General features: G+C 40.3%; 1 protein-coding gene across 3 annotated transcripts in view; it reads left to right on the forward strand.

Annotated features, from left to right (window-relative positions):
• Positions 1-1,409: 1,409 nt before the first annotated feature.
• The window catches only part of TESPA1 (thymocyte expressed, positive selection associated 1), a 42,754-nt gene continuing 31,365 nt past the window's right edge, over positions 1,410-12,798 (forward strand). The window contains exons 1-3 of one of the 3 annotated variants that reach the window (XM_032291675.1): positions 1,410-1,476; positions 2,267-2,412; positions 12,540-12,746. In XM_032291675.1, coding sequence (XP_032147566.1) covers positions 12,584-12,746 — 163 coding nt within the window. In that variant the 5' untranslated portion in view covers positions 1,410-1,476; positions 2,267-2,412; positions 12,540-12,583. Of the gene's footprint in view, positions 1,477-2,248; positions 2,413-5,070; positions 5,243-12,539; positions 12,747-12,798 lie in introns of those variants that run through there. The other 2 variants (XM_032291684.1, XM_032291669.1) reach the window with 2 other exon arrangements.

A 12,798-nucleotide genomic window follows, 5' to 3' on the forward strand; every position in this document is an offset into this window, starting at 1 on the left:
TTTAGCAGCTTAGAAACTGAGACCTGGAGATGTTAATGTGTCCAAGACTACAGAGCTACTTGATGCCAGAGCCTCACACTAAAGCCTGCTCTCCTAACCATGAAATGATCAGTGTTAACAAAATGTTGACATTGGACCAGGACAATTATTCCTTGTGCTGAACAGTCCCGTCCCTTCAAAAGCACTCAGCATCACTGGCCCTCAGGTACTAAATACCAGTATCAGCTTCCCATTTTCTTTGAAAATTAAATCTCCCTCACATATCTCCAAACTCCCTACAGAAGTGATATTCTCCCTAACTCAAACATATTGAAAACAACTGTTAAGGAAAATATCGAATTCCAGAAACTTGGGATTTAAAAGAATTGTTAAAGTTGCATTATTTGAGTTTTTACAGTTAATTTGTATGGAAAAGAATAGTAAATAAAGAGAATTAGGGCATGTTGGGTTTAGCGTTTTACTTGTTGACTGTGGTGCTAATTCTCAGAAAAGCACATGTTTAGCACCTGCTATGTCCTGAGAAAATATGTTAGACATTTTCATGCCTATGTAAAAGGAATAGGGTGGGGGAAGGATTGAGCGAGAAACAGAGAGAATCGTTATTTTCCTCTCATTATACTTGAAGAAAATAATGTTTTGAGAATGTAATTTGCCACACAAGAATTTTATTTAGGATTATTTCTACCATATTATAGCTATACTATGGATACTCAATGGAGTTGTCCTATTGATAATTAGGAATGGAATTTAAAAACATGGTTTAAAAAAAAAAAAGAAACCTAAGTATACTTATAGCCAGCAAAACAGAAAGAAGTTAATGAACATGTGAAAATCAGTCTCAACATATTAGAGGAGTGCCTTATAGAATAAATATTGTTATAAATATTCATAAATAAATGATTCAAAGAAGGAAACAGTAGAACCAGGAGAGAGAGAGAAAGAAGATACTCAAGATAAAGGAGCATCCTACAGAGAGGAAAGTGCATTAGGAGATATTGGAGAAGCAAGGAGGTATAGTTAAGCAGTGCTGAATGCCCCCCCGTGGGTGAAGGTGACTGAGGACTGGGAGAAACCTTTTAGAGTTCAATAAACCTTCTCCTAACAGAAAACCAATCAACTGAAGACATCTTCAGGGTGTAACAGATTTCAAAAGTTCAGCTTTGAAAACATTGGGGAAAGCAGTCATTTACTATAAAAACAAAAACTTTGAAGTGGTTTGAACATAAAAACAAAGTTAAGAAACTAACAGAAAAAAGTAGGCAGTATTCGAAAACAAGCTTTGGGGGAATTTACCGGAGTATGGAAGAGTGATAAACACAGAGTGACTGGCTCAGAGCCCTCTCAAGTGTGTGATAGGGCTGGAAACCTCTGAGATAAACGCGAGATCATTTACCAGAGAGAGCTTTCCCATTTTCAGACAGCTTTCCTCCTGAGGACAGAAGGATTTATCTGCAACAGTGGAATTCTAGTTATATGGTAGCAAGACTGCTGCACACACATCTTTTTTCCCCCCTTTATTTTATTGCATTTTAGGTTTTGGGGTACATGTGAAGAACATGCAAGATTGTTGCGTAGGTACACATGTGGCAGTGTGATTTGCTGCCTTCCTCCCCATCACCTACATCTGGCATCTCTCCCCTTGCTATCTCTCCCCAACTCCCCACCCCCTACTGTTCCTCCCCTATTTCCCCTCAACTGACCCCAGTGTGTAGTGCTCCCCTCTGTGTAGTGTCCACGTGTTCTCATTGTTCAACACCCGCCTATGAGTGAGAACATGCAGTGTTCGATCTTCTGCTCTTCTGTCAGTTTGCTGAGAATGATGGTTTCCAGGTTCATCCATATCCCTACAAAGGACCCAAACTCATCGTTTTTCATGGCTGCATAATATTCCATGGTGTATATGTGCCACATTTTCCCTGTCCAGTCTATCATTGATGGGCATTTGGGTGGGTTCCAGGTCTTTGCTATTGTAAACAGTGCTGCACACACATCTTTAAATGGACTGTCCCTTTGCGTTAATAAGAAAAGATCTCCTGTTTTTCTGAAGAGACAGAGGCAGCTCTGGGGCAGGAAGGTCTTCCTAGTTGTGAGCACCGTGTCTACAGATGGTTTGTCCTTCACTCAGTCTCCCGAGCCGAAGCAAAGGATGTGGCTGGGCTGGGAGGCGGGGACTGCATCTACGTGTGTGAGAGTGTGTGTGTGTGTGTGTGTGTGTGTGTGTGTGTGTGTGTGGTGTGTTCTCATTTCCGCTTCCCCTTTTGAGCAGGCAACAGCAGTTGAATGAGTTCAGGGAGAAAGGCATAATCTACAACATGATACTTTCTCACTCGCTTCACCTCTGTGCCCACACCTGTGAAGGCCTCCGCCCAGCTTTGACAACTGGTTCAAACTCAGCTTTCTACCAGCGGACAGGTAAGTACAGCTTTTATCTCAGTCTCAAGGCTGTGCTGATTCAGGGTGATGCTCGGAGAAAGAAGGAAACAGGCCAGAGAAAAAGCAGGCTGCCAAGAAAAGGGAAAATCAGGAGAAAATCTCCCACCGCTGTTACTTCAACCTTAAAAGCATTCATCATTGTGCTTAGGAGAACAGAGCTGGGTGCCCTTTCGCTTTAGTTAGTTTTCTCCTCTTTATTATCAAAGAGGTAATGTTTCTAGGTTCTCAAAACATGGGCTTCTTTGATGACTTGAATAACTGTTTTAGGAATTTTTTTTTTTTACCTTTCTCACCTGCAGAGTTTTTCTCTGTGTCTTGCTGAAGTCATTGTTGCTGCAATTGCCATCCGATTAGAACATTGCAAAGTTCTCAAGGAAGAAGTTTCCCAATTTCATTTCAGGTCCTACTCTAGTGTCCATAGCTCCAACCATTGAGAGTACCTGGCTGAAATCAATTTTGCTTTCTATGCTATGACCTCTTTCTTCAGAAGCTGTAGAAGAAACTTGTTGAGATAAATTGCAGCAAGATATATTGAGGTCAGCTGTAAGGGAGGATTAACACACTTGAGTGACACAAGGTCAAATTAACCAGGAGGCTCAAGATAGATGGATATCCACCTGTCAGGACCAGATTTCAGGCTTCACATTTCAGAGATGGATTAATGGGTTTGCTGATCTTTCAGTGACCTACGTAATACTGGGGGCTTCATGCTCCTCAACTCCCTTTGCCCCAGTGGTAGCAGGCAGAGCTTGTCATCACCTACATGAGTTTTGGGGAAGATGGAGGAATGGAAAGATCCTCCACCCTGGGGTTTTCCCATACCCCGTCTGTGCCACTGAGCTCACCAGTGGGCGGAGGAGAAAGGGTGGGTCCCCAGGCCAGGGCAAGGACAAGAGAGGAGAGTTCCACAGAAGTTATTTGACAAGACTGTGAGAGTTTACAGGAGATTTCCAGGGAAGTACTAGTGACTCTGTATACCACAAATGGTCCTGAGTAGGGAGGTGAGGAGACTTTCTAGATGGTGGAGGGCAGTACCTAGGATGGGAGGTTGGAGGTAGGAAGCTTCAATTTGTGTGTCCAAGCATCAGACTCAACAGTTGTTCAGCCTGAGTGATTAGAGATAAAGATCTCGTATGATTTGCTTGCAGCACAAAGTGTTAGTAGGAAGGAGGAAAATCAGGTTTATTGTCTGTCTCTACTGAGACTATTATCAGAAATAACAAGCTGAAGACATAACAGGAGGGATAGAAAGCGATCTAACATATGAGTTATTCACATGCACCCCAAGGTGTTTAGAAACCATTTATAGCCATACTAATAACATGTTCTCGTAACCCTTGGTTTTTTGAAAACTAACATGAAACCCTGCGATTAAGCATTATGTAGTGAACATGAAGTCCCAACCGTCATTTTCAGTTCAGTGTTTATGATTTGGATTCTAACAGAGAATAAAATGGAGGTCTGGTCTCAGCCGATATTGTGACTTACAAGGTTCCTTCTGGGCTATAGTAAGGGGAAAAGATCACACGTGTGTTTCCACTTGCAAACTTACATCTGTTCTCTTTTCCACCTAAGGGACAAGGCCAAAGTGGGTATTTTAGTACCCACAGTATTATGTGCCCTGCCATACCCAGGCCTGGTGCAGAATGGCCTAAACACAGATTTTAGATTGAGAAAAGAGTTCAGTCAAATAAGCAGAGGGACGAGGAGAAGAGCGTGTGTAGTTTTTGAAAAAGGAAAAAGGGAAAGAAGAAAATGAGTATATGCAGGAAAGAGCTTATCACAAAGGAAATAAAACTGGAGAATCAAAGATATGAATTCACAGAGCCAACTCATTGGTCGAGAAATCTGCTCTTTCTTCCTACTTTCTCTAGATGAACCCATCTATAAACTAGCTCCGATGAACTGCTGTTTCTTATTCTCGATGCCTTTAATGCCTGCCCAATGAAGATATTTGATGTCTCCCTACACTGAGAATATGGGATTAATTTTTTTTTCCAAATGTACAACTTTAATATTTCCTGTAGCAGCATACATGCCTTTCTTAAAACTCATTAATATCCTGAAAATGGAAGTAAGTAAGAAAGGAAAGGAGAGGAAAAAGGTCTTAGGTGATCTTCTTTCTGTATTTATTCACCTAAACTTATTTGTGGGAGAGAGTATAAAGAGAGAGGAGGAAAGGAGTTCTATTGATTAATAGGCATTTTTCTTTCTGTTATTTACCAGACAACATCTCCCTTTTTCCCTGAACAGATTGAACTGCTCCTTAGACAAAGAAGTCTCAGAATGTTCAAATATTATACTTAGGGAAATTCTTGTTCTGATGATCTTCCAACCTGAGTCACATGGAAGAGGGTTAGGAGCTAGAAGGCAGTTCTTATCTATGAAGGAATGTGAGAATTTGCTGCAGGTTGGGGTATGTCAAATGGGGGACAATCCACCTGGGTTGAAGTGGAGTTTGTCCAGTTCACAAACAGAGAAATGTTAGCTGCTCTGGCATTTCCCGCAACTCTTTGCAATTATGATGATGTGTATCTTGGCTGTGGATGCAAAAGGTCTTATGGGCCACCTCATGGAAACCCCATTTCCTTCTTCTCTCCTCCCACACTGGTTCTCACTCACAGTCTCAACTCACAGGCACTACTTGGGGCATAGGTACAAAACAGACAGAAGAGAAGAGGGGTCTGTCTCCTACACGTCCCCCAGAGCACTAAAGACAAACATGGGACTGGGCCTTGGAAACCAAGTGTGGCAGGAGGAAGGCTGTATGATATAAATGAAAAAAGCATGCATCTGGGACTCAGAATCTGTGAGTTTGATTCCCATCTAAATCTACTAATATTCTTGTGACTCCAAGCAAGCCTGCTCTTCTCTCTCTCTCTCTCTTTAGTTTCCTCAACTACAAAATGAGTGAACAGGATTAAATAATCTCTCTGGTCCCTTTGGGAATTAGATAAGAAAGAAAGACTTTAATTGCTTACCTTTTATCTCTGCTTAACACAGATAAAAAAATTTTTTTCACCATCTTGATTTTATGCTGTCAACTGTACCCTGCTGTTCACTCCTTCTTCCTTCCTTATTCCTCAAGATGTTTCAACTTCAGTGAACAGCTTAGGCTGAGGGCAGGTTCATAATCATACCTGTCACTTATTAAACACCACCTTTATACATCAGAGACTTCATATATGTTACCTCATTACAACTGCCAATCACCCAACTAGTTTGACACAGTATCTATTTTACACATGAAGAAAATTAGGTATAGGCTCGGTGCGGTGGCTCACACCTATAATCCCAGCCCTTTGGGAGGCCAAGGTGGGAGGATTGCTTGAGGCCAGGTGTTTAAGACCAGCCTGGGTAACACAGCAAGAAAAAGAAAAAAAGAAACTTAGGTATAGAAGGAAAAATAGGGGTGTTACAAAGGACAAATAATGCAATAAGTAGATAGAACTGTGATTCCAAACTAGACTTAACTCTGATTCCAATGCCTAAACCCTTTCTGTAATTTTTCTTCTCATCAATTTCTAAATAACACTCTGAACTTTAAAGAAAAAGAAGCATTGGTCATCCTTACTGAGCCCCTTGAAAATTTCCCCATGGTCCACTGGACAATCCAGGATAATCCCTTCCTCTCGAGGCCCTTAATTTAATCATAGCTGCAAAGTGCCTTCTGCCATGTCAGGGACCATATTCACAGGCTCTGGGAGTGCAGCATAGACATCTTCAGGGATGGGCATCACTGTGCCTACCACAGTATCGCTCTCACCCTCTTTTCTGTCTCTCTTGCTCTATTGCTACATTTCTATTTACCTATCTACCTACTTATTTGAAGCTGACCATGGATCTGTTGACCACGCTTTTTCTCTCTTCCTCCCCCTTTATCAAGTTTCAATACATTATTTATCAATTTATCATTCCTCTGTGGCTTTGATCTTTTACTGTGATAACAGCATCACCCCTCAGCCATCTATCTAATAAACTAAACTTTAAACTCAAAAAAAAAAAAAAGAAAAAGAAAAAGAAAATTTCCCCATGGTGAAGTATCTGTAAGCAGAGCTGATATTTGTCAGGTACAAATTGGTAGGCTAATATTTTAATATATTAAAATATGTTTACAGCAAATAATGATAATTATCCATGTTTCCAAGCTCTCTGAGTGCTGATCACCAGCCCAGATATCCCAGCTCTTTCCTCAAGACTCCCCAGACAAGCTCTGGAAATTCAAGGCCCTTAGCCATGTACTGGGTGGGGCCCCACCACAGGGCTGTGACAGCACCAGCTCTCATTGCCCTGAGGTGCTCCAAACCATTATGAAGCTCTCAGTGCCACAACAATCTGAAAGTAATGTGGAATTCCAGGCAGATTCTCTCCTCCCAACTACAAGTTAGTTGGACCCTTGCCAAAAAACAACTCCGTAAGCCTGAGGAAGGCTAAACTGCTTCATAATCACCTAGCTGGAGTCAGAAAGGAAACTATTCTAATAACACAAACAAAGCAACACTTCCTGCACTAAGATTGTCACAGAACTGAATATAAATTGCATTGGGTTTATTCTGCCTCTTCTCTACTAGACCATAAGATGGAGAGTTTACATAGCATGCAAAATGGAGAATTTACTAAAACAACTTCTCATTTTTAAATCCCAAATTGCATTGGATGGTGACATTGGGCCATTTTCTTATTCTAATGTCAGTGGAAAAACTATATAACATGGAGTCAGATCAACTTGAGTTTATAGCTTGGCAATATAGGGATGTGATCTTGAACAAATCACATATCTCTGTAAGTGTCAGGTAATAGTAATTAGCTCTAAAGTGGTTGCCAGGATTAAGTTAAGCAGTTAACAGGAAAGTTTTATGGATAAATATACAGTACTCTGTACCTATCAGTTATTATGAATATCTATCTACCTTTGACTTGTCCATATCAATGTGTAGTGAATCCCTGACTGCTTCCTTTGGAAGACAAAGACTAGAAATAGGTGATATTCTTAGTGTCGTAATTATGGCATACCTCTACAGGGTTTCTGTTATTGCTACAGTTACTGCATCTGATAATAACTTTTGTTGGAAGATACTTATTTCACAGCTCTTAACTGCCTAATCTTAACCCAGTAGAGGGTATTTCTCCTGTCTAACCTCAATCCTATCTGCCACAATTTCTGCTTTTAACTATAGCATCCTCAGAACAAGAATTCTCTCTTACTCTACTTGGTTGTAATCAGATCCAGAACTCTTGACAGACTGTGGAGAAGGATTTAGGGAATGAACCTCTAGAGAAATGTAGAAAAGAGGAAAGAACAAAAAGCTGGAAATGGTAGCAGAGGAGGGAAATAAGGGCTTGGGCTGATTCAAGCAAGAAGCAATAGTACCAGTGTGGGAATGTCTTAGTTTTGTGGGAAAATTGGAGAAAAGATATCTGCAGGCTTTATATTTCTGTCTTTATAGAGAAGATTAAATATGATCATATACTATAAACCATCATCAAGAAAAATGGAACACAAATCCCAGAAGGAAATTTTGACCAAGAAATTAATAACAACTTAAAATGAAAGGCTGGAAAATATTTTTTAAGTTAGGAGAATTAGGTAGTTCAAGCTTTATAAATTAAGTCAGACTTAGGTGACCTTATGTCATATCAACAAAAGAGTGGGAGGATTATGCTCCAAGCCTTTTTCCTCTTCACTACAAACTGTGCAAAAATGTACATTAGGGTCCAAGCCCATGAGGACAGTCAGGAGCACCTGTCCTATGATGAATACTAATTGGGGATAGTTTCCCAGTGCCAGGGTGATTCTTGCTCCTCTGCAGGCACAGCATTTATGGAGTCCCTTCTCTTGCTAAGTACTGTGTTGTGTTCTGTGATGGGTTTAGGGGAGAAGTTACACGTAGTGGTGCATGATGACAAGAGAGGTAGCCACTTACTCTCTTGTTGCATATGGTGCAGGCGTGGGTGTTAGTTGCTAGAGGTAGATCAGAGGAAGGAGATGACTTGAGCAGGCCCTTAAAGGGTAGAAAGAATTTGTTTGATTAGAGAGGAAGGTGGATGAAGCTATAAGCTAAAGCAAAGAGGCAGAAAAGTTCAAGCAGTGTTGACAGTCAATGAGTAGCACCTGATTGGCTCCCTGTAGAGGCTCCTGTATGGCCTGCCTGTTCAGGCTCACCACTTTCCTGGATCCAGTGTGATGGTCACACATGCAGGAGCTCCATATGTCGGTGTTAATTTGAAAGGGAATTGGTAAATGGGAAGTAACGCCAGAGACCACTGAACCATTTCCAACTTTTTAATGGGGAAAACTATATAAATGCACTTTCTTTTATAGGTAATATTCCTAGGCATATTTTAAACTCACCTAAAAAGTATGCAAATAAATTAATAAACATTGTCACTGGAAGTAAATTTACACGTTGAGTCCAACCAATCCCTTTCCTAGAGGATTAAAATGATACCCTAATAAAAAACCTAATTGACATACCAGAAGTCAATTAATTGGACAAGTCAGAAAAATGTCCAAGTCTTTTGATTTCTAGTCGGTTTTCTTTTCACTGCACCAAACTCCACTGTATTATCACTGTATGTTTTTGAATGACTTCTTTGGAGGAAACAGCTCCATGTATTTATCTCTATTAGAAGGAGCCCCAAGACCTACAAAGCTGCTATCTTGACATTTATGTGTACCCATTTTTTAATTCTCTCTAACACTCTCATGACTGATGTGCTTGTCTGATAATCATTTGTCACTTCCTGCAGATTTCCACAAGAAAAAAAAATACCCAGTTTCTTATCTCCCAGCAGTATAGCTTCCTCCTATTACCATTAACCAAACAGTACCATTTCTTCTTGCCTCTTGAAATTGCTGTACTTATAGTATTCCCGTATAACACTCCATGGACAAGTCTTTACAACTCAAGCGTTGCTGAGATTGGGGAAAAAAAAATTATGCAATTTCCCAGTCCCCTATCCTGTGCGCTAGAATTGTGAAGATTAGCTTAGCTCTACCTTATGTCCTTTCTTTCAGACTTGAGATCACTGCTACTTTTTCACATAGAAAAATTCTTCCATTCTCGCCCAAATTGCCAGGAAAATGTCTGTCATTCTCAGTGAACACTTAACCTGTCTGGTCTTTTCGTTGTCACATCTATAATTGCCATTTATTTTTAAGCCTTTCCTTGGAACTCTTAAGCATTAATGATTCTATTTTCATAGGCATTATTATCCTTTAGGTATTAACATTAAGTAAAACTTCCATACATAGGACATAGAGACACACAGTGAATAGGAGCTAGTCAAGAAAATACCACTTTTGTTCTCAGTTATAAGAACTTCTAGGATAGAAACAAGTCTTAGCATAACCCTCTCTCTTTTGTCCAGCTTTCAACCCACCACATTTTACATGCTTAGTAAGCACATGGTTGCCAGCTTATTGTTACTGTTTTGAAGTTGATCTCCCTGCCTGTATCTCTGATGACTCTGTAAGGCACTGGGCTCCTCTGAGGAACGGTCACCTTCTAAACAGTCACTCATTAAGAGGATGATTATTCATTCAGTGATTACAATGTGTTAAATTCTGTTTTAGGCATTGGAAACACAGCAGTAAATGACCCAAAAATTTCTGTCCTCTTGGAGCTTGTATTCTAATCAGAAGAGTAAACAATAAATTAGATAAATAAATAAAATGTAAATTATGTTAGTGATAATACCTAAGCAGGAAAAAAAAACAAAAAAACATCAAGCAGAGAAAGAGCCCAGTGAATGTGATTAAGTTATTTTGTGGAAGTCAGGCATGGCTTCATGGGGAGGTTGGTTAAGAGATGGACATTGCAGGGTGAGTGTGGCAAAGATGGAGGAAGAGGAAGAGGAGGGGGGAAAGAATATTAGAACATTGACGTTAAATAAGAGATAAGTATTTTCAGGGAATGCAGAGAACATTAGGCTATATTATTGTGATATGTTTTTGAAGATGTAGGAGGATTGTAAATAGATTCATGTCACAGAGGATGTTGAAACCCCCTACCTCCACTTCAATTCGTGAGATCTGGAATTGTGCTAGGCATTATAGGGGTTTGACTGTAAAATAGCATATCCAGAAGTCTGTAGTACTGGAAGCATCAAATGTTAGGGCTGTAATGTTTTCATTGACAAACTGAGACCAAATAAAGAGATGAAATTTTCCAAGGTTATACCATTTGTAAGTGGCAGAGTCAAGTATGAACGCCAGATATTCTTCCCCTCATCCTTCCTTTCCTCCCTCCCTGCCTACCCTTGTGCCCCTCTGCCTTCCTGCCCTCCTGGCTTCCTGCCTTCCTTTTGAGTTCTACTACCAATACTATTCTGTGAGCTGAAGATTCCCAGTGATTTAGGAGAGGTCAATTTCCTTTGGGAATTAAAAACAATAGGCAAGTCAGCCATTGAGACTTCCTTCCTTGGGCTGTCTGGAATCAGTCTATTAAATATTTTGGAGCACAGGACTAGGTAAATAAACTGATCAAGGCTTTTTGATTATTGTCCTAAGGTCATTCTAGTGGCAGTTTCATCCTCTCTTAACCTCCTCACAACAGGTCTGACAAAAGAACAGCAAGTCACCTCTGCTACTCCTCTTTGAGGCTTCTTTATGACACAAACTTAATTCAATGATGTAATTTTCTCTAAAAGGCACAGGCAGTAGACAAAGAGCTAGGTGCTCAGGGTTAAGGAGCAAAGACTCACAGTGCTAACTACCATTTCTTCTGGGAGAAAAATATGTCTTGGATGGGACCTGAGGTGAAGGAATTTAGATCAGACAACAGTAATTATGTATTATTTTTTCCTAGGTATGTTTTGTCTGTAACAAGCGGAGACATCTAAAACAATTTTATTGCCCTAGGAATGCATTTTACGTTCAGGATGTTCTTTCCGAAAATAGCTATTTCAGTGCCTAAATCGTTGGATGCCTCACTCATGGTTTTGTTTTTAAGTGTTGGAGGAACAGAAGTCTCTGTAAAATGGTATTCTTCTTATGTTTCTTCTTTTATTTCATTTTACTCCCACAGTTAAAAGTGTAGCTCTGAAGATGAAGTTTATGGCAGCTCACAGGAATGCAGGGATAAGACCGGGAGAGTTGCAGCCCCACTCCTACTTGCTCAGTGTGGTGGGAATCAAGTGTGGCTGGTGGGAGACAGGCAGCAGGACAGAGTAGGAGCCAATGAATATGACATTAGCCTCAAGCCTTTTTAAGCTCTATTTGGAATAAACAATTCTTTCCTCTCTGTTCCTCTTTGAATGTGTGTCTAGAGCCATCCTTGTGTCCCTTGGAAGAATACAGAGATGTTTAGATAGTGTTACATGAAATATGAATCTATAGGATCGGTAATTGCATTGATGAGCTGAGACATAAATTCATAGGTAGAAAGCATGAGTTGACAAATTAGAAAGTGATTATTAACAAAGACTTGGTTAGAAAGTGACAAATTTGAAAGTAGCTGCTAATTGCTGAAGGCAGTGTCTCCCTACTTTTAATCACAGGGTTTTTTTTTTTTTTTCTGAGAGAAATCATATGTGGACTCCTAATATATAAAACAGGAATATAACAAATCAAGACAAAAACTAAACAAACAACTCCTGTAGTTAGAGTGACATCCTGGTTGTGAGACCTTAGAAAATCTGTTTCACCTTTGAGATCCTAGACTTTTTCATATGTCTTGATAAGGATAAAAAAAAATGAAGTGAATTTTAGGAATTGCAAGCTTAAAGATATTTTAGTCATAATGGAAGATTCTGGTAGACAGCATTCTTAAGGATTAAAGAAAAATGTTTTCTAGTACAGTATTTCAGCTACCCTGAGATAGAGAGATTAAGTCAGAAGAGTTTTCTTAATATCCATTAAATCGTGATGTTTGAAGCTTTCAAATGTATGGACTTGAAAGACCTACCCTGGTATTTAGAATTTTCAGAGCATTCTTTTTTTACAGGAGAGACAGAAAATGAGCTAGGCATGTCCTCCCTGCTCTTGAACTGGCAGACAGACCAACTCCTTTGTGCAGAGAGAGGAAAATTCAAGGGGCAACCCTGAGCATCATGGTGGTTTCTGAGCACAGGATGAGGGAGTGTCACTGTTTTTCAACTCTTAGGACAGCATTACTATTACAAGTAACCCTGAAGTCTGACCAGGGCCATGGAGGCCTCTGTGCTGAGCCCCACATCCTGGGAGAAACGGCGGGCCTGGCTCCGTCAGAGCCGTAACTGGCAGACCCAGGTCCTAGAAGAGGAGGCTGCCGCAGCCCTGCAAGATATCCCAGATCATGAGCCTTCCAGCCTGGATGACGTTTTCCAAGAAGGTACGAGACGAACATCAGACAAGCGTCTATGTTATCTGGTGACAGCAGGCCC

The sequence above is a fragment of the Sapajus apella genome, unplaced genomic scaffold, assembly GCF_009761245.1.
Source record: "Sapajus apella isolate SASKATOON/1434 unplaced genomic scaffold, GSC_monkey_1.0 scaffold2, whole genome shotgun sequence".
Taxonomy (NCBI): Eukaryota; Metazoa; Chordata; class Mammalia; order Primates; family Cebidae; genus Sapajus; species Sapajus apella.